At 41.5% G+C, this 23220-nt stretch overlaps 1 protein-coding gene across 2 annotated transcripts in view; it reads right to left on the bottom strand.

The window, feature by feature from the left end:
* LOC126267190 (uncharacterized) overlaps positions 1–23220 on the bottom strand; it is a 472459-nt gene that overhangs the window by 76905 nt on the left and 372334 nt on the right. For both annotated transcript variants that reach the window (XM_049972159.1, XM_049972158.1), the window contains exon 3: positions 34–163. In XM_049972159.1, the coding sequence (XP_049828116.1) occupies positions 34–163 (130 nt within the window). The remainder of the gene's footprint in view (positions 1–33; positions 164–23220) is intronic.

Raw genomic sequence — 23220 nt, 5'->3', positions numbered from 1 at the left:
GCTGGCCTTTGGGCAGTGGCAGCAGGTACTCACTTGGGGTCGCCGTCGCTGTACTTGTAGAGGACCATTTTTGGCTCCGGGAAGACGCCCTGGGCGCGGCACGACACGTTCACCGAGTCGCCGGTCGGCTTGTAGGGCTGCAGCCGCAGGCTCTTCTCCGTCGCTGCAACACAGGCGGAGGGGTACGTCAGCTACACGTCCGGCTCACGTCGAGAGTCTCGCTAAGCTACTGGGCCATATCGTATCAGAACCAAGCAAGTAAATCTCTCTGTGTAGACTGCATTCGAAAGCTGAAGAAGAAAAGAAAAACTACTTTGAAATATTCAAAGCTTGTACGCTGCGCAGATTTGTTGTTGTGATAAAGGTCAACTGTCGACAAATGCTTCTTGTGTAATGTTCTTTTCATTTATTCACACAACTGCATAGAACTGTTCGCTCGATAAAAGATCCATTCCCAGAGACTGGAGAGTTTCACAGGTCACAATAATATTCAAGAAAGATAGTATGAATAATCCACTAAATTACAGGCCTATATCATTAAACTAGATATGCAGCAGGATTTTGGAACATACATTGTACTCGAACGTTACGTTACCTCGGACAGAACAGTCTAGTGACACTCTCAGTCAACACCAATTTAGAAAACATCGTTCTTCTGGAACACAACTAGTTCTTTACTCACACGAACTATTGTGTGCTACTGACAAGGAATTTCAAATTGATTACGTATTTCCAGATTTTCAGAAGGCTTCCAAAACTGTTACGCACGAGTGGCTTGTAGTGACATTGCGTGCGTATGGAAACTTGTTTCAGTTATTTGACTGAATTCGTGATTTCCTGTCACAGGTATCACACTTCGTAGTAACTGACGGAAAGACATAATCTAAAAAAAAAGTGATTTCTGGCGTTCCCCAACGTTATGTTATAGGCCCTTTGCTGCTCCTTATCTGTATAAAAAATTTAGGAGACGATCTGAGCAGCAGATGATGCTGTTCTTTATTGACAAAGTCATCATAAAATCGAAAAAAATTGCATAACTATTTAGAAAACGTAATCTTTATGGTGCCAAAATTGGCAATTGACCCTAAATAACGAAAAGTATTTGGTCATCGTCATGAGTGCTAAAAGAAGAATGTTATATTTCGATTTCACGATAAATGAGTCAAATCTAAAGGCTATAAATTCAACTAAATGTCTAGGAATTACAATTACGAACTACTTACGATGGAAGGAACACATAGAAAACGTTGTGGCTGTCTACACTACGCTTGTCCGTTCTCGTTCAAAGTACTGCTTCGTGGTGTGCGATCCTTACCCGATATGACTGACGGAGTACGTCGAGAAAGTCCAAAGAAGAGCAGCACGTTTTGTATTATTGCGAAATAGGGGAGAGAGAGCGTCAAACAAAGGTGTTTTTCGTTGCGCCGGAATCATCTCACGAAATTTCAATAATCAACTTTCTCCTCTGAATGCGAAAATATTTGGTTGACACCGACCTACGGAGGGAGAAACGACCATCATAATGAAATAAGGGAAATAGGGGCCCGCACGGATAGATACAGGTGTTCGTTTTCTCCGCACGCTGCACGATATTGCAGTAATAGAGAATTATTGTGAAGGTGTTTCAATTATAAGTAGGCTGTTTAGGATTTTTAATTTGTAACACCACCTCTGTATGAAAATCACTGGCTGTGCTGTGTGCAGTCTGTGGCTGGTTGGCATTGTTGTAATACTCGCCATTGTGGCGTTGGGCAGTTGGCTGTTAGCGGCGCGTAGCGTTGCGCAGTTGGAGGTGAGCCGCCAGCAGTGGTGGATGTGGGGAGAGAGATGGCGGAGGTTTGAAATTTGTAAGAATGGATGTCATTAACTGCTATATATATTATGACTTTTGATGATATTAAGGTAAATACATTGTTTGTTCTCTATTAAAATCTTTCATTTGCTAACTATGCCTATCAGTAGCTAGTGCCTTCCGTAGTTTGAATCTTTTATTTAGCTGGCAGAAGTGGCGCTCGCAGTATTGCACTAGTTCGAGTAGCGAAGATTTTTGTGAGGTAAGTGATTTGTGAAAGGTATAGGTTTATGTTAGTTAGGGCCATTCTTTTGCAGGGATTTTTGAAAGTCAGATTGCGTTGCGCTAAAAAATACTGTGTATCAGTTTAAGCACAGTCTTGTATAATTTTTCAAAGGTGACGTTTCACAGTGAACCCTCGGCCAGGCACTTAAATGTAATTTGCAGAGTATCCATGTAATGTAAGTTTTTGGCGTTGCATAGTTTACATAGAATAGCCAGTACAGATACGTTCTTAGTATGCCATCGTTAGATTCATCGTCAATAGTGCCCACAAATGCACTTCTCCTAGCTTTAATTAGCGTTAATTAAATGATTACATTTCGCATGTTGTCGGGCGTAATTCGTGCTCATATACAGAAGCAGCGGTGGCGCAGTGAACTGTTCATAGCACGTTACATATAACGCAGAACATGTACAGTCTGATACTGTGTAGCCGGTTTTGAGAATGAACACATGGTCAAAGTAGGTTGCATTTCTTTTACTATCCATGCGATCGGCCACTGTCAACCATGGTCATTTTCCAGTACGTAACTTAACCTTTCAGCTTCATTTCACATTCTAACACATTGCTGGTACATGTTAACAGGAGTATTTTTAAATGAACACAAAATCATTTGACTGTATTGTTGTTTAATTAACTATGACCCAAGTTTTGGCCTTTTATGCCATTTTCAAGTCACTGAGTTTATGTCGTTAATTTATAGTACTGGACATCAAGCCTGTGACTGACTACAAATGAAGAAAAATATTCACTCCGAATGAAATGCCAGATGTACCAACATCATCTTAAAATATTCGCTCCCCGTGCAATGCTAGATGTAAAATCATCTTGCTTTTTAAGGAAAATATTTTCCTTAATTTATAGCCAATTTTAACCTGGATGTCTTGAAATTTATGTTACTGACATAAGCTCAGTCACATGAAAATGGTATAAAATGGCATAAAAGGCCGATCCTGTGTCGTAATTAAATAAACAACAATACAGTCAAATGGTGGCGTATTCATTTAAAAATTATTGTATGGCTATTTCTCAGCAAAATTAAAAACTGTGAACAGGAATACGTCATCTGTGCGTTTGTGGCTGAAAAGCGATACAGTATTGTACATGGTTACGTCTGTACGCACAGAGTGATGTAGATGGGTACACTTCAGTATGTCATAACATGAGACTGAACAGATAATGCATTCTGAAACTTACGATGTATGCTGTAAGTATATTTTGAGAATTAATAAAGTCTGAACTGCTGTAATTTATTATTGGTTATATACAATGACAGGGCATAGAAGTGATCTGCATTTCGTTAGGTAGCCACACATGATCCACGTTAATGCCTGGAACTGATTTGACATGTATGTTTGAAAGAATACAATAAAATGAATAAAAACAACTTTTGTACAAATGTAGTGTCGAAAAAGTTCTTCATCATATAGGATTTTATCAAAGTTTATTTGGGCAAAAGGTCACCAAAGCTAAATTTTGTAGTTTGTCACTACTGTTTTGGATATAACAATTCGATTGTCGTAAATGAACCAGCTGCAGAGCCTGCAATTGACAAACAAAGGGATCGTGTTGTTAAAAAAAAGTAGGCTACGGATGCAAGTTACTGAATGGTGGCTCCTATTTCGATTGCACATGAGACTAGATTCTTCCTATACGTTGGTCAGGGAGCATGAAGATAGCGTAGTGAAATGTCGGAAATGGTCACATAAGTAAAATAAAATAGGAAATACAGGTGGCTGAAGGTGTTTTCAATTTGACTTTTTGGATGGGGAATCAGTCTAGTGACGATATGTGCTCAAATGGGGATATTCCAGACACACGTGACTTCGACAGAGAGCAGGTTGTTGTGGCCTAGCGCCTGAGAATGAGCATGTCAGATACGGTGAAACTGGTCGGCTGTTATGATGCTTTTATCGTGAGCATTTATGAAAAGTGGTTGAAGGACTGTGAAAGCACAAGTAGGCAAAAAGATGTCTGACAACCAGACACCACATAACGGGGAGGTCGGAGACTTCGCCGCTCTGTAAAGCAGAATAAACAGGGACGCGTAATAGAGGACCACGCAGACACTGATCCCTGTGTTTACGGAGCACACCGTCAAGCTCACAATGTTTAACATGGGGCTCGGTAGCAGACGAGGGGCACAACGTACACCCATGATGACACATCAACATTATCTGTTATGAAAGCTGTCCCATCTAATCATCGAGATCGGTCTATGGAAACGTGGAGGTTGGGCGGATGAATCATGTTTTTGTTACACCAGGTCGATGGTCGTGTCCAGATTCGCCGTCATGTAGGACAATGACTGAAACGCGCATCGCGCCAACAATGCAAGCAACGGGGGGTGGGGGGGAAGGGGATGAATATTATGCTCTGGGAGACATTCCCCTGAGCTTCCATTGGATCGGTCGTAGTAATCAATGGCACTGCCATGATAGCTGCGGACTACGTGTATTGTGTATCATCTGCTTGGTCTATGATTTACCCGATGGTGACGACATCTTCCAAATCATATACCTGTCCCTGTCATAAGGCCAGAATCGTGCTCCAGTGGTTTGAGAGGCATTGTAGTGAACTCACGTAGATAACTTGGCTACCATGTGCACCTCACGTTAACCCGATGGTACACATCTGGGACGCTATCAGTTGTCAGCTCTGCACTCACAAACTACCAGCCCACAATTTACAGGAATTGCGTGAACTGTACGTATCCATTTGGTACCATATACCTCTAGAAACCAAATAAGCAGTCGCTGATGTGTTGCATAGCTTACCAAAGTTGTCAACAAGAAACGACTCCAAAGGTATTCCCAGTTTTGACACATGCTAGCTACAGTAAAATAAAAGGCACTTCTGAGAAACAATTTGTACGACTGACAGTGTCAAAATATTGTATACACATATGATTTTCCTTTTAGTACTGAACGACCCTGGATCGTGCTGGTTCAACTGTAGTTTTTCCTTGTCCTTGCTAATGTTAACCCTATATTCCCATGTCGATTTCCTAAGATGATCCTTCTTTGTTTTTGTAGATGCTCATTAGTTTTGGATTTCCTTGAAGACAAGTTTGCTGTAGGAGCTTCTTCTTGACTAGAATGCGCTTAAAGATATCCTCCACAAAATGTCCTTACCCACTACCTACGCCTTTGGGTAATTAACCTAGCCGCACTGGATAGACGCGCGGTCAGGGGCGTCCTGTCACAGTTCCTGCGGCTGCCCCCGTCGGACGTTCGAGTCGTCTCTCGGGCATGCATGTGTGTATTGTCCTTAGCTTAAGTTAGATTAAGTAGTGAGTAAGCTAAGGGACCGATGACCTCTGCAGTTTGGTCCCTTAAGATATTTCCACAAATATGCAAAATTTCTAATAAACCTGTATTTCACCCTAAAACCTAACGTTTCCTTCCTATCAGCGGAGTACTCTTAAGGCCAGATTCACACCCTGCCTTGCTACTGACTACAGCAAAATTCCGCTTCCACGTGCTTCAAAGCAGTGTCGTGGCGTGAGATGGCATGGCTAGAATGCGCGATCACAATTGATCGTTGTTAGCTGCCATCGTTCGCTGTTGCTACTGCCCCATGGTGGAAGACTGGTACACATATACGAAAAACTATCAGAAAAACACAAGGGCAATTGCAGAAGAGTGGAGACTGACATATCAGCTGTTGCAGAGTATGCTTTGCAACCAGCAGAGCACCGCATTCCTTTTGATAGGATTCAACTGCTGGCATTCAACAAGTGGATACCACGAAATGTCTTACAGATAGGTCATAGAGGTTGTAAAACACTCACGAATTTCACGGCGTGAAACGGAAAGACATATGGATCCCCGTGCTGAAGAAGATGTGCACCAGTCTTCCGCCATGGGGTGGTGCCTTAGCAGACGAAGGTATTCGACTACGGCCAATGGCGCTCGCGCCTTTATAACATATGACGTCACGGCCCTGCGCTGAAGCCATGCGGAAGCGTAATTTTGCTGTTGTCAGCAGTGTATCAGGGTGTGAATCGAAATTCAATGTAGCAACGATCCCCCTTGCAAATGTCCTCCGAAAATGGGAACGAAATGTCGCGTTTTAAAGTGAAATCGATTCGATGGCGACAGAATAGCCCAGAAAATGTTATTATTTGTTATCCCGTTCACTGATAAATTATCACAACAACATGAAACATTTACAAGTAACTAAGGTTGGAGGAGATTCAAAACAAGAAACTGAATGGCGGGTAACTACATTTTTAGTACACCGACCTGTTTCCGCGATCTGACAACATTGATAGTCAAAATTTAAGTTCGTAATAAAAATAGGCATGCAGAAGGGCGTCTCCCTCCTAATCAACAACACTCTAACGTTTACTGAGTACATTGCGACCTACACACGCTGAAGCTGACTGCAGATCTTAGTATTACAGCGTCGTTCTGTTGCACGCCAGTGCTGCAGTCGGTGGCCACTGTGTCAGACAATGCCCGTGATTCCCGAAAAGCTGCCTGAGGCAAACATTACTTTGGGTTGCAGTTGGAGCTGCAAAGTTAAATGACTACTTCCACACCGAATTCACTGAGCAGAATTCGACGTGACTCTCTCACTGGAAGCTCCACATCAACCTTCATCCCTTCTTCGAGAACTAGTGCTAGACTCTCATGAGCAGTCATCCAATGACAAGTATCAGTCCTCTTGGAGCGTCCTCCCGCTTCTCAACATCTTTCCAAAACTACAACTACTACAACTTTTTTTTGGTCATACGCCTTCTGACTGGGTTCATGCGCCCCGCCACGAATTCCTGTCCTGTGCCAGCCTTTTCACCTCAGAGAAGCACTTGCAACATAGTACTCTATTACCTGCTAGATGCGTCCTAGTCTCACCCTTCCCCTAGAGCTTTTGCCCTCGGCGGCTCCCTCTACTACCATGGAAGTTAATCCCTAATGTCTCAACAGAAGTCCTATCATCCTGTCCTTTCTGCTTGTCACTATTTTCCACATATTCGTTCCCTCTACTTTTCTGCGCAGAACCTCCTCATACCTTACCTTAACAAAGTAATTATCAACATTCGCCTGTAGCACCACATCTCAATTGCTTCGATTCTCTTCTGTTCCAATTTTCCCACAGTACACGTTTCACTAACATACAATGCTCTACTCCAAACTTGAGGAATTTCTTCCTAAAATTGAGGCCTATGATTAATACTAACAGACTTCTCTGCTCGAGGAATGATTTTTTGGTCAGTTCTAGTCTGCTTTTCACGTCCTCCATGTTCCGTCCGTCGTGGGTTATTTTGCTGCCTAGGTAGCAGAATTTCTTACTTGATCATCAACCCTGATTTTTAAGTTTCTCGCAGTTCTCATTTTTGCTACTTTTCATTACTTTCGTCTTTCTTCGATATACTCTCAATCCATATTCTTCACTCATTACATTGCCATTAGGTTCAGCAGATCATGTAATTCGTCTTCAATTTCACTCAGGACAGCAATGCCATCAGCGAATCGTATCATTGATATCCTTTCATCTTTAATTTCTGACCCTTTCACGGCTAAAGAATGGTATTAGTTTTGTCTCTGTCCACTAGATGCTTCAAAAGAGCGCTTTATTGTACTACAGTATGTTGTTTCCCAGGCCCTCCTTAGATACTACCTGCTTTATACATGTGAGCGGCCAGCTACAGGTATTTTGGGACGAAATAGTTGCAGTCTCACACTTTTAGAATTCACACCTCGTCTGCCGTGTTCTGCCGAGAGCGGAGAGCCCTCAATTCCTATAGCTTCCACAGAAGCTGCATAGTGCCCACCGGTATATGGCTCTTCTGTCGGCAGTCTTCTCTGCATTCTACGCCCAAGGCTCATTGTTGCTCAACTTCTGGGACCTTTACTGTACTTTACAACGCCCTAACCAAAGGAAAACGCTTTAGGAACGTGAGAGCGGCGGTCATCTCGTACACAATTCCTACCACACCACTGCTGTCCGCATTGTGTCGGTTTGCGACGAGAGTCCCCTCGTCCTGTCCAGCGCACACAATAGTCTACGGCGGACGCTTTCCTATCCGGCGTCGGCGTCACCTTTCACACACTACGTTAAGTTCAGGGTGCCCTTCGGCCCGCTTTGATCTGCTCTCTGTCTTTGAAACTGCCAAACCAGCCAAATGTAATTCTCAAGAAATAAAACGCCTGCAAGGTCTTCACGTACAGGCAATCACTATCGGATAATCCTTAATAAAAATAGAGGAATAAGCTACTTTCAAATCAAATTAATTCCATCTATGTGTCACTCTGTACACAATCGACCAAACAGTCAATTCCGCCGCCTTTCGAGTGTTATCCACATATAACTGGTTTTGCATTACCGCTGTGAACCAAGCCTCCTTGACGTTCTTCATGGAAAAGTACTGGAATATCCGACTTGAAAACGCTGTACAGTCATACTAAAGACGTGTGCATAAAAAACAATCTTTATCCTTCTAATTATGTCTGTCATCATTTTTACATGTGTGTAGAGTTCGAGGTTGTGCTGCATTCACAGTTTTCTTTGTTTGGGGTTTGTGACTCACCTCAAGACCTTCATCATGTTTCTAATTCCTCTATTCGGCCTGTTCTGTTCAGAGCAAGACATATGGCATATAGAGTCCCGGGTTGCATTAAGGATGAATACGATGGACGTCGCAGCAATGAACAGTAAAATTTAATTTTCCGCGCAACATCTGACATACCATAGTGGAAGAAGTGATAAAAAGGTGTTTGTTCGTAAGAGATTTAGCAGAGGAAATGGTAAGACCGCTAATGGAACTTCGTATTCAGATTCCTAATCTTCCAAAGAAATCGTTGATGCCATGCAAAGATGTGGTGCTCAAAAAGATGTCATATTGCCGAACCAACTACCTGTTTTAGGAAAAAGAAGAAGATGCAGTTATTGTCCATGTAATAAACACAGGAAAAGTGCTTTGACATGCATTAAGTGTCAAGGAACATAGTGGCGTTCTGTGTGCTTCTTGTTTGTCACATGTTGAAAACTAAGATAAATGCAATTTTGTGTGAACAATGAATAATAACTTTTTGTCAAAATATTGCCTATATACATAATTTTGTGAACAATTAGTATGTTTTAATTGAAGAAATTAGTTGTAATAAATGTTAAAAATGTAAACTGCAACTTATAAGTGAATTAATAAAATTATTTATATACGTTGTATGTAAATGGATGTAACTAATAAAAAATCTCTCTTATAGTTTTTTTTAAATTAATAAAATGTTAATCAGGCCCGCCAGATCCTGTTACTGTATCTTAGGAACCTTTCAATATGACAATAAATTTGACAGAAATAAATTTAACCCCAAAGAATGATTATATGAAAAGAGGAAAATTTTTAATTAGTGCCGGGTCTTGGAGGCACTACATATGCATTTATGTATGTTTACGGCACCATTTATCCTAGGGTTAATGCGTAGTAATTTCGTATCTTGGCTTAAACTGTTGTTACTTTTTAGACACTTTTTGTTAGTTGATATGCCGTTTTCATTATCTGTGATGGAAGGACTTCTTCTTCATAAGTGCTAATCACTACTAATTTTCTGGTTTATATGTGTTCTTTGATACACCCCGGTACCGCTGGTGGGAATGTTTTACTGCCTACACACTATGTTATTTAAACATGACATCAGCTGACTGTAGGTCTATTTTGCAGGAATGCTGTTATAGCATTCGCTGCTCAACCTTGATGTTTTTAAGATTAATTTTTTAATATTTCTTTCTTCAGTATTAGCAAGGTGGAATACAGGCTGAAATTATCGTGGCAGGAGGAGAGAAACTTGCAGAAAAAATACACCGGCTCATACAGGCAGTGTGGACCAGGAGAATGGAAAACAGCTCTGATTTGTCGAATACATTAGAAGGGCGACAAACTGAAATGTCACGATAGAGGAATCGCTCTGCTTAACGTCTGCAATAGTGGCTCTGAGCGCTATGCGACTTAATTTCAGAGGTCATCAGTCGCCTAGAACTTAGAAATAATTAAACCTAACTAACCTAATGGCATCACATCCATACCTGGGGCAGGATTCGAACCTGCGACCGTAGCGGTCGCTCGGTTCCAGTCTGTAGCGACTAGAACCGCACGTCCACTACGACCGGCGTCTGCTATAAGATCCTGTCCAACTGCCTCATACACAGAATTCAGCCCGTGGCAGAATCGGTGATTGTGGAGTACCAGGGAGGTTTCCGACCAGGGCGGTCAACAGTAGATCACATCTTCAGTCTCCGGCAGCTCACTGAGAAACTGGGTGAATATGGTAAAGATATGCATATTTTATTCGTTGATTTTGAGAAGACCTATGATTGCATACATCGCAAGTGCCTGCTCAACTGTTTAAGGGAGTTTGGCATAGCAGAGAAACTCATCAATCTGATAAAGATCTGTCTGAACGAAACAAGTGCGAAGGTGAAGATGGGAAATCGCGTAACTGAGGAGTTTGAAATTGTGACAGGACTCAGGCAAGCTGGTGGGTTGTTCCCCATCCTGTTCAACTTTGCCCTCGAGACGAGCATACGTGAGACCTTCCAAGACAACGAAGGGATTGAAATTGAAGGGAAGAGACTGGCATACTTAGCCTATGAAGACGACATCTGTCTACTCTCTAGGTCGTATGAGGTGCTGCAGCAAATGACCAAAGCACTAAAGAAGGCTGCCAGCAAATTTGGGCTAAACATAAAAGAAGCCAAGACAGAGTACCTCGTTATGACGCGTGGTCATTGTCAGACTGGTACAATCACTGCAGGTTGGGGACCATTCCTACAAGAGAGTGCAGGAATTAAAATACCTAGGGGCACTTTTCACTGAGAACTCGTCATGTTAAGCAGAGATCAATGCCGGAATACAAGTGGAAACCACACCCTAGCACACCTGGTTCGGTCCAGACAGTTTAAGATTCGACTGTACAAAACCCTGATCCAACCTGTTGTTCTGTGTGGCTATGAGACATGAAGTATCCGGAAACAGGACATCCATAAGTTCCTTGTTTTTGAGAGAAAAGTGCTTCGGAAGATCTTCTGTCCGGTTCTGGATGCAGATACAGGGGAATGGAGGATCAGACACAACCAAGAGCTTGAGGAACTATACCAGCAGCTCAGCATAGCGTTAACTGTCAAAGCACAATGAATGCAGTGGGCCGGCCGTGTGGCCCTTGATGGAGGTACACAGATGGCCTCGGAAGCTCCTGGTTTTCACACCTACGGGAAAGATACCGCCAGGGAGACCCAAGATGCGTTGGAGGGATGGACTCCCATGAAGATTTAAACCAAGTGTGAATAGATGTGAACGTATGGCTGATAGCAGCAATGGGCAGAACACGGTGCAGGAGGAAACTTGTTGATGCGTGCAATCCACTGAGCCTGATCACGTGGTAGTAGTAGTAGTAGTAGTAGTATCAATAGTAGTAGTATTATCATTAATTTCTCAACTGTGAAATGAAACTACTTCGAGATAAAAAAATGATTGGATTGTAGAATTACTCGATTACAGCTAACAGCATTCCCGATTATGAAAGAACAACTGTTTCATAGTCTCATAGTGGCATTTTATTGCTGAGGCTTGTTTGACAAGTGGACTGGACGCACGAACACTTTGCTCTTTGGGTCGCGACGGATGTTGTATATTTAAAATTTCCCCTAGCATTTACTGTAGTTAAAAGGTATAGTAATGATGATGGAACAGTGTAATGGCTGTGTTGTACCGCAGCGCCGAAGGTAAAATAATGAAAATTACAAAAAAAACAACAACGCATTACGTAGAAGAAATTATGTAACCTCTACTATACACGCACGGCATAGGACGTGATTGTGTATGTTAGGCTTCCCCACTGGACAATAAGTTTTGATTAAGGAGAAAATGAAAGTAATTTACATGAGAGTTGTTAATTACATGTATATTTCACACCGAAGGGCTACGCTGAAATGTTATGCAAAAGATATCGTAATCATAAAGCAGAAATGTTACTCGAAAACTATGCATAGAGAGCTGGAGGGAGGGTAGAGAGTTCACTGAATTTTCGGCCGATATGTACCGGGAAAATTTGTTATGCTGGGCAGAATACATTTATAATGACACTGGCTTGTATTTATAATTCTGTGTCGTGTAGATAAACTCACAGCGACATCTGCGATCTTTCCAGAAGTGCATGTTACGTGAGGGAATTAATTAGGCCTTTATTTCTGCTTTACTTTTACTGTGAGTTTGTGGCAGTCTGTTTCTGTTAGAACAGTGAAGTTTGTTGCCTCCGAGGCACGCTCACACGGGGAAGTTATATTTGGCAAATTTACTGAAACAGGCGGTGTAAAACATTGCTATCTGGGTCAGTTACCGACACATTACACTAGAAACATTCTTACACCAAAAGTCTACAGACACTCTAGATAAGAGACAAATAAAAATGGCCTTAACAGTGATCCAGTGTATGGTTATGATGTATGAAGATCTCCGGGGATTGTACGGATCTGGTAATGTTCTCCAGTAAGTTTGAGATTGAAAACTCCATCTACTCACCCCGACACCATTACATTCACCAACACCTACACTGCTTGGGAGCCTGCTGTCCCCTAAAGCAGAGAAATTTATTAAAATGTGTTAGATAAAATAACCGATACAAATCCTTACGTGTCTAACATAGGATTACTTTCTTACTCAAAGCCGTAAATTCAATCCTTTACATAGCAACCCGTTTGCCCCATCCACATATCACCGAGACTCCCCTAAAAGAGCCGCTATATGAGAAACTTTTACTCTCTGAAAAATCCCTGAGGTTTTAGGGAAAAAAAGAAACGTTTAAATTTAATGAAACAGTTTTTCCTCGTTTAGGTAACGTTTTAAAAGCTAATTCAAATGGCTTTAACTCCTTCAAATAACAAATGAGGTGCAGTTTATATCATGGTTCCTTTTTCCTTGTTTGCAGTAGTTCCACAAAGGAAATGTATACGTGACGCTCAAACATTATGACCACTTGCTTAACAACTTGTTTGCATATGTTTGGAACGAAATACATCACTGATACTGCGTATCAAAGATCCGACAGCTTCTCGGTAGGTATGTGATTTTAGATGTCTACCCACCACAGGTCATATAATTTACCTAAATTAAGGGTCGCTGATTTGCGTACGTGGTGATGGCACCCGATAGCGACCCAGATGGGTACCACCAGGAGAACTTAGCAGTTGCCAGTGTGTCTTCGATTACTACCATAGGTCCCATACAAGTGGAGGAGAACGTCTTCCATAGCATAATAGTGCTCTCACCAACATGCGACCGTGGCGTGATGAACATTTCGAGCCGCTCACACCTCGATGACGATTTTTGTGGAGATTAACGTCAACCAAGTGTAAGATAAATGTGATTCATCCAAAGAGAGGACATGGTTCCATTGACCAGTGGCCGAATCGTAATGGTCCCGTGCCTACTGCGATCGTAACTGTCGATGTCGCCTGGTTGACATGTGAACACGTAGGAGTGGTCTGTTGCAGAGCTCCATTTTCAACACTTTACGATGAGCGATGTGTTCCGAAAATCAAGTGCATGCACCAGCTTTATGCTCTTTCTCTATCCAACCTTACATAGCACACAAGTCTCCGAACACCACGTTCTGTGAAGAGTCGTAGACGTCCTACCATTTAGCGTTTAGTGATAGTTCCATGTCTTTCTACCTATTTCCAAAGATGCTCGCGAAAGTAGCACGTGAATATTTCGCCAGTTTCGCCGTTTTCGAGACACTCGTTCAGAGGCTCTGCATAATAATAATGTACTCTTTGTCAGAGCGGTTTATCTCGATGGATTTCCCCATTTACAGCCCATATTTTTGCTAGGGTGATCTAGCGTCCGTGTCTGCTCCGCTTACATACTTTTGTTATCACATTACGTACTCGCAACGCCACCAGGGGCATACAACGTCGCGGTGGGCAGTGATCATAATGCAGTAGAGCCCACTTTATCCAATCTGAGCTAACCATAGTTTGGTCGGATGAACAGAAAGGTCAGTGGTGAGGAAAGTGAGAAATTCGAACTTTAACTAAAAAAATGAATTTTTCAATTTCTTAGATTCTTTTTTTTCCGGCTGACCGGTTCGGATTAAATGGAAGGCCGAATGAGTGAAAGTCGGATCATCGGGCCTGTCATGTGTTCTTTTGTTTCTGATTTTTCTATGCTTTTCCTTCAAACGTGGTAAATCACCAACGGAGCATAATTATTAGGACTGTAGGCCAATCGCCTGTAACGGTACGTCGATTTGAGTTTTTCACATTGTTCTTCAGAGGCTTGTCGCATGACTACTTCACGCTGGAGCATACAGAAGGGCGAATTTGGTATACAAGCAGATGGAACCAATGTTCCATGTCACAACCGACTGTTGGTCTCTCTGAATACTCTGCTGCAATAAAAAGCATATAATAGTATGTTGTTGTCGTTGTGGTCTTCAGTCCTGAGACTGGTTTGATGCAGCTCCCCATGCTACTCTATACTGTGCAACCTTCTTCATCTACAAATACGTACTGCAGCCTACATCCTTCTGAATCTCCTTAGTGTATTCATCTCTTGGTCTCCCTCTACGATTTCTATCCTCCACTCTGCCCTCCAATACTAAACTAGTGATCCCTTGATGCCTCAGAACATGTCCTACCAACCGATCCCTTCTTCTAGTCAAGTTGTGCCGCAAACTCCTCTTCTCCCCAATTCTGTTCAGTACCTCACCATTCGTTATGTGATCTATCCATCTCATCTTCAGCATTCTTCTGTAGCACCACATTTCGAAAACTTCTATTCTCTTCTTGTCCAAACTATTTATCGTCTACGTTTGACTTCCATACGTGGCTACACTCCATACAAATACTTTCAGAAACGACTTCCTGACACATAAATCTATACTCGATGTTAACAAATTTCTCTTCTTCAAAAACGCTTTCCTTCCCATTGCCAGTCTACATTTTACATCCTCTCTACTTCGACCATCATCAGTTATTTTGCTCCCCAAATAGCAAAACTCATTTACTACTTTGTCTCATTTCCCAATCTAATTCCCTCAGCATCACCTGATTTAATTCGACTACATTCCATTATCCTCGTATTGCGTTTGTTCATGTTCATCTTATGTCCTCGTTTCAAGACACTGTCCACTCCGTTCTACTGCTCTTCCAAGTCCTTTGCTGTCTCTGACAGAGTTACAATGTCATCGGCGAACCTTAAAGTTTTTATTTCTTCTCCATGGTTTTCACTACGTACTCCGAATTTTCCTTTTGTTTCTTTTACTGCTTGCTCAAAATACAGATTGAACAACATCGGGAAGAGGCTACAACCCTGTCTCACTCCCTTCCCAACCACTGCTTCCCTTTCATGTCCCTCGAGTCTTATAACTGCCATCTGGGTTCTGTACAAATTGTAAATAGCCTTTCGCTCCCTGTATTTTACACCTGCCACCTTCAGTATTTGAAAAGAGTATTCCAGCCAACATTGCAAAAGCTTTCTCTAAATCTGCAAGTGCTAGAAACGTAAGTTTACCTTTTCTTAATCTAGCTTCTAAAATACGTCGTAGGGTCAGTATTGCCTCACGTGTTCCCATATTTCTACGGAATCCAAACTGATCTTCCCCGAGGTCGGCCTCTACCAGTTTTTTCATTCGTCTGTAAAGAATTGGCGTTAGTATTTTTCAGCTGTGATTTATTAAACTGATAGTTCGGTAATTTTACATCTGTCAACACCTGATTTCTATGGGATTGGAATTATTATATTCTTCTTGACGTATGAGGGTATTTCGCCTGTCTCATACATCTTTCTCAGCAGATGATAGATTTTTGTTAGGCCTTGCTCTCCCAAGACTCTCAGTAGTTCTAATGGAATGTTGTCTACTCCTGGGGCCTTGTTTCGACTTAGGTCTTTCAGTGCTCTATCAAACTCTTCACCCAGTATGATATATCCCATTTCATCTTAATCTACATCCTCTTCCATTCCTATAACATTGCCCTCAAGTACATAGCCCTTGTATAGACCCTTTATATACTCCTTCCACCTTTCTGCTTTTCAATCTTTGCTTAAAACTGGGTTTCCATCTGAGCTCTTGATATTCATACAAGTGGTTCTCTTTCCTCCAAAGATCTCTTTAATTTCCCTGTAGGCAGTATCTATCTTACCCCGAGTGAAATAAGCCCCTACATCCTAACATTTGTCCTCTAGCCATGCCTGCTTAGCCATTTTGCATTTCCTGTCGATCTCATTTTTGAGACGTTTATATTCCTTTATGCCTGCTTCATTTACTGCATTTCTATATTTTCTCCTTCCGTCAATTAAATTCAATATTTCTTATGTCACCCAAGGATTTCTACTAGCCTTCGTCTTTTTACCTATTTGATCCTCTGCTGCCTTCACTATTTCATTCCTCAAAGCTACCCATTCTTCTTCTACTGTATTTCTTTCCCCCATTCCTGCCAATTGGTCCCTTATGCTCTCCCTGAAACTCAGTACAACCTCTGGTTTAGTCAGTTTATCCAGGTCCCATCTCCTTAGATTCCCACGTTTTTGCAGTTTCTTCAGTTTTAATCTGAAGTTCATAACCAATAGATTGTGGTCAGACTCCATATCTGCCCCCGGAAATGTCTTACAATTTAAAACCTTGTTCCTAAATCTCTGTCTTTCCTTTATATGATCTATCTGATACCTTTTAGTATCTCCAGGGTTCTTCCATGTATAAAAACTTCTATTATGATTCTTGAAGCAAGTGTTAGCTACGATTAGGTTGTGCTCTGTGCAAAATTCCACCAGACGGCTTCCTCTTTCATTTCTCAACCCCAATCCATATTCACCAACTACGTTTCCTTCTCTTCCTTTTCCTACTATCGAATTCCAGTCACCCATGACTATTAAATTTTCGTCTCCCTTCACTATCTGAATAATTTCTTTTATCTCATCATCATACATTTCTTCAATATCTTCGTCATCTGCAGAGATAGTAGGCATATGGACTTGTACTACTGTCGTAGGCGTGGGCTTCGTGTCTATCTTGCCCACAACAACGCGTTCGCTGTGCTGTTTGTAGTAGCTTACGCGCATTCCTATTGCTTTATTCATTATTAAACCTACTCCAGAATTGTATTTATAACCCTGTATTCACCTGACCAAAAGTCTTGTTCCTCCTGCCACCGAACTTCACTAATTCCCACTATATCCAACTTTAATCTATCCATTTCCCTTTTTAAATTTTCTAACCTTCCTGCCCGATTAAGGGATCTGACATTCCACGCTCCGATCCGTAGAACGCCAGTTTTCTTTCTCCTGATAACGACGTCCTCCTGAGTCGTCCCCGCCCGGAGATCCGAATGGGGGACTATTTTACCTCCAGAATATTTTATCCAAGAGGACGTCATCATCATTTATCCATACAGTAAAGCTGCATGCCCTCGGAAAAAAAATTACGGCCGTAGTTTCCCCTTGCTTTCAGTCGTTCGCAGTACCAGCACAGCAAGGCCGTTTTGGTTAGTGTTACAAGGCCTGATCAGTCAATCATCCAGACTGTTGCCCCTGCAACTACTGAAATGGCTGGTGCCCCTCTTCAGGAACCATACGTTTGTCTGACCTCTCAACAGATACACCTCCGTTGTGGTGCCACATACGGTACGGCTATCTGTATCGCTGAGGCACGCAAGCCTCCCCACAAACGGCAAGGTCTATGGTTCATTGGGGGATGAGTATATAGTATAATAGTATAATCATTGCCTTATATACGACATTAGAAAAGCCAAAGCAATGCAGAGAAAAGAGAGTTTTTAATATCGTCGCCTAAGAAAATCTGACATATTGAACTTGACGGCAAAGAAAACCTTATTGTGCCAGTAACAAAAGACAAAAGCGTTATTTTATACTACGTGAATATAGAAGAGCTGTTCAGCATCCTACAAGATACTCATCTGAAGATTGGAAGTAGATGTAAAATGAACTGCAAACTAAATACAAAAAGTCAACAAATAAGTCATAACATTTTATCTGTCCTTCGTTAGCCTTGTCAGACTAGGTGTCTGATCCAAAAGAATTTAACTCAAGATGCCAGGTAGATGTAAAAGACCTAAGAAGTAAACCTGACAGTGACAATAATTTTATACGCAATTACCTCGATCAATTAACTATGTTTATATTATAGCGATGCCTGAAAACCAAAAGAGCAAAAGAAGTTACTTACCAACTACTTGACATCTTCACCACAACTGGTGCTCCAGGTGTGCTTCAGTCACATTAAGGGAGAGAATTTTTGAAGAGAGCTATAAATGAACTGAAGAGCATGAGGCCTTAACTGAAACTGTTAAATGAAAAACCTATACATAGCCAAAGTCAACGTTCCGTCGTATGCGCCAACCAGGATGTTGAGAATATGACAATGACGTGCATGCAGAAGAAGAAATAAACAACATGGCCTGAGACTCTCCGATTTATTCACTTCATGAAAACACAGTTCTTTTCATTAAGGCATTCTGCAGTCGCCATACGAGGCCATGTTTGACTGCAAAGGAAAAGTGCGTCTGATACCTCAGATCTGCTCAGAAAGGTTATGGATAACACAGTAACAGATGAAGCCCTCGCCAACGTCGAAAAAGAAATGAAACATGCTGTAAATGCAGGAACTCAGCCTGATAATGCAGCTGTCGCGTGACGACGGAATTATTGGAATCTACAGAGCAGTTGTCTGACAGTATCAATATTGTGTGTGGTATGTCAGTGCGCCGAGTGTGGTACAGCCGATTGTTGTGTATCCTGCGGCAAAGATGTTCATGCAGTTTGTGGACTAAGTAACGAAGTGGATAAAGGGCATGCGGAAACGATTTCTAGCAGACTATGTCGAAAAAAATAAGGAACCAGGAAAAAGAGGACAATATCTCATATTAGTTTGCCAACACAAGGTGCGGACATTCTTAAAAATTTGGATGCCAATTTCTCACTAGCAGAAGCTGGAGACAATGTTGACGCAGGTGGTGGTTTCCCAGAAGCGTTTCTGCAGTTGTCATGAAGGCCAATGGTGCTTTCAGCAAGCTAGGAACAGGATAGTGTATAGCAACTGTATTCCAGAAAAGAGTTTTCCATTCTGTATGAGAGACTGATCACTCTGGATCTCATGGTTACATAGGAAAAGGCTTTATCAACCATCTCTACTTCACAACCACTGACCGACGGCCAAGGGTACACTCGATGCAACTGCGCTAGGAAATGCGCAACAGATCGCTACAAATGTAGATGTATGAGACTGTTGTGCAGTTCCAAATGTCATGAAAATTCGTATTGCAGGTTAAGTGATGACTGTAATAAGTGAGAATGATAAAATGACTAGCTTGTATACAGTTTGAACTTATGCAGACTCTACAGATAGGCAGCGTTTTTTTTTTTCTTCCGACTTCAGCCGTTGGGTTCACACTTCCTGCCGAATTGGCCTGCCGAATCTCAAAATAAATAAAACACCGGTCAATGTCTGGTCATTTTACGCAACAATCACCATTTCCTGACATGACCAGCCACTTCCCGATTCGGACTATTTTTCATTTTGTCCTTAACATATACATGTTGACATCCTTACCGTCAAATTCCAAGCTTCAATAATAACCAGAGACGCGTGTGATAAATTCGTGCTTTTCTTAGTTATAAATAATGGCAGTATTTAGAAGAAGTGTAAACGTTAGAATAACGGCAGTTTTGAGAATGAGAAGAAAACATCTTCAAAAATGAATCAAGCAACTTGAAATTAACATGAATTTATGATACATTCTTGGTTTTACCTTTCTATAATTCTGAAAAAGATTCCTTACGGGGCATTACAGTACCTCGGTGTATAAGGTATCTGACGTAAGAGTGCCATCTTCTTGTACTTGATGTTTTTAATTTACTTTACTAGATTAATTTTTTTAGCATATTTGGTACTTCTGGAAAAAGCTGCATCTAATTGTCCGTGAATAAAGACTGAGTTTGGTAAATATTATCCCGCTCTTTGAAGAGTTTGTCCATGCTACTTGGTCACAGTAACAGTAAATGCAATTTTAATGTGCAGCTGCCTTCTTATCAAACGAAAACAAATGTTTGGATCAGATGATGTTAAGTTTATCCGTGGTATTATAACAGATCTGCCAACGTAAAAGAACCGAGCATTAATTGTAAATTCATTGAGTTTTCTTACAAAGATACGTCCTCCATTGACTAAATCCCGTTTAGCTTTCAGGCTTCTTATAAACATAACAACTGCGTTTTTATTCCGTATAAGTGCACGTGGCGGTAATCATGACGCATCTAATGAACGTAAGAATTCTACAAGGTGCAACTGGTTATCAGACCCCTCAACGGACTACAAGTACGCACAACTGTAGTAAATCTTTTCATTTCCCTCCACAATCTCTTCATTTCCTGTAGTGTAGTTTTAATTCTTGGACACAATACTGATGTGCTGATAAATTCGGTCACACTTTCAGCATTAATTGTGTTGGTTGGAAATAGTCTCTGTGTTATTTCTTCTGTCTGCATTAGACGGTTTTGGAACCTTGGCGGTGTCCAGTGAAACCTCTTGTTGAATGTCACGTTGTCCGGTACCTACTTGTAGGAGGCGAGTGTATCTTGATCATCTATGTACATATTTCTGGCGAGTTTTCGTTTTACAGCTGTGGACTACAATGGTGTGGTGGTACATTCTTATCAAGAAAGGTCGTTGTGTTTACGTGCCTAATAACGGGCAAAAGTTGTCTGATGGTTCCGCCGAAAATCATAATTTCTTTCCGAAGAATTTGTTGATACGTGTAATATATTGCAGGAGTCGATCGTCGGTTCGAAGTATATTCGTTTGGGAAAGTCTTCTTGTAGGGTGGGCAGAGATAATGGAGTATCGCAGTGGTCAGGGTTACTATTTATGACGAAATCGTATACAAATTATCCAATTATAAGTAGTTTAAAACAAATAAAATGGTGTTAGTAATAATATGAAAAGCGCGTCTCTTAATCGTGACTGATAAGTTAGCGTCGTTGAGATCCGTCACTGAGTAAAACAGAAGCAATATCCTGCGTTCCCCAAGGGTGTGTTATAGGCCCTCGATTGTTCCTGATCTACATTAACGACATAGGAGACAATCTGTGTAGGCCTATTAGAATGTCTGGAGATGATGCTACCATTTACCGTCTTATAAAGTCACCAGATGACCAAACGAATTGCAAAACGATTTAGATAAGACATCTGTATGGTACGAAAAGTGGCAATTTGCCCTGAATAAATAAAAAAAATGAAGTTATTCACATGAGTACTAAAAGGATTTCCACTAAATTTTGATTACGCGATAAGTCCCACAAATCTGAAGGCTTTAAATTCAACTAAATACTTAGGGATTACAATTACAAACAACCTAAATTGTAACGATCACATAGATAATATTGTGGGTAGAGCAAACCAAAGACTGCGATTCATTGGCAGAACACTTAGAAGGTGCAATAGGTCTACTAAAGACATTGCTTGCACCACGCTGTCTGCCCTGTACTGGAGTACTGCTGTGCGGTGTGGGATCCGCATCAGGTGGGACTGACGGATGACACTGAAAAAATACAGAGAAGGGAAGTTCCTTTTGTATTATCGCAAAATAAGGGTGATGGTGCCACAGACATGATACGTGAATTGGAGTTGCAGTCATGAAAACAAAGGCATTTTCATTGCGACGGTATCTTCTCATGAAATTTCAATCACCAGTTTTCTCCTCCGGTTGCGAAAAAAATTCTGTTGGCACTCACCTACATAGAGAGAAGTGATCCTCACGATAAAATGAGAGATATTAGGGATCGCAGAGAAAAATTTAAGAACTCGTTTCTCCCGCGCGTCTTTCGAGAGTGAAATGGTAGAGAGACAGCTTGAAGGTGGTTCATTGAACGCTCTACCAGGCACTTTATTGTGATTAGTAGAGTAATCACGTAGATGTAGATGTATGTGTACTGTCCCCTATGGAAGTTAACAGTCTCTTTTATGTTAAAGTTTTCGGCTAGTAGTAAGCTTTAGGGCAGAATCGGTACGCAATGTCTGAATCCGGTTGAAAATCCTTTGTAACAATACCTCATTCATCACTGTACGATTAGGATGTGTAGAGAAATAGGGATGTTGACTTAAAGAATAATATACTGCATTCGTGACAAATGAGTCCGTCTGTGTTGGATCTGGTATATTTGTGGGTGTAGATGTTAATAATATAGTTGCCGTATTTGCTTTACGTGTGTATTGTAAGCCTGTCATTGGCTGGTACTGAATTTTATTGCTTAAATTGCTGAAGAGGTGGCAGCTAGAGACCCACATCCCTATGTTAATTTGAATGAAGGTTTCTTGCGGATTTACTGGATTCCCAAGTGCTTCTGAGCAGTAAAAGTGCAAAAAGCACGTACCAAATTTTTACTTTCACAGCCTCGTTATATTATGCCCTCTTGCTTCGACACGCATACAATTAGGCATGTAATATTTCGAGAATATGTGACTCGCTGTAGTTCTTACCTGGCTGACTGATATCCCTATTTATCGTTTTTACTCGATATAATTTCTAATAGCACAAACTATTGGTGTTGTAAGACCGAATTACAAAGGTTCTGTAAGGCTCTAATTGCAAGTGCACTTATAAAAAATACTGCAGTCTTACTTCCGAAGCTGCAGGTGGATTCACCTCTACGGTTGTGTCGAAAGGTCATTTACAGACAATAAACTGAATTTATAAGACTGTGTCCAAAACGAAGAAGCTGCTGTTATTACAAAAGTTCGTGAACAGGGCTGCGAGAAGCTGGCTGTTTCTTCCGCAATATGTCAGAAAGACTTGGTGGGAATGTAGCCACTATATACTGTATGGTTGTGGTCAGTGGTGGTGACGAGAATGTATGGTCACAAGACGACCGGGCTCCGGACAGCCACATGGCACTAGAGCGAGTCAATATCATCGTGTTCAGCGTATGGCCCAGGTGCATCGAACTGCATCTGCAGCAGCAATTTGGGCAGCCTTTGGTACCACAGTGACACAACGATCTTTTGCAAATCGGTTACTTCAAAGACATTTCCGAGCAAGACGTCCTGCAGCGTGCATTCTAATGACCCCAAAGCCTCTGCCAATGGCGACTTCAGTGGCGGCAGTTGAGAGGGTAGAGTGGAGATATGTTGTGTTT

This window comes from Schistocerca gregaria, chromosome 4 (assembly GCF_023897955.1).
Source record: "Schistocerca gregaria isolate iqSchGreg1 chromosome 4, iqSchGreg1.2, whole genome shotgun sequence".
Taxonomy (NCBI): Eukaryota; Metazoa; Arthropoda; class Insecta; order Orthoptera; family Acrididae; genus Schistocerca; species Schistocerca gregaria.
The sequence above is the reverse complement of the archived record's forward strand: the minus strand, read 5'-3'. Positions and strand labels throughout refer to the sequence as shown.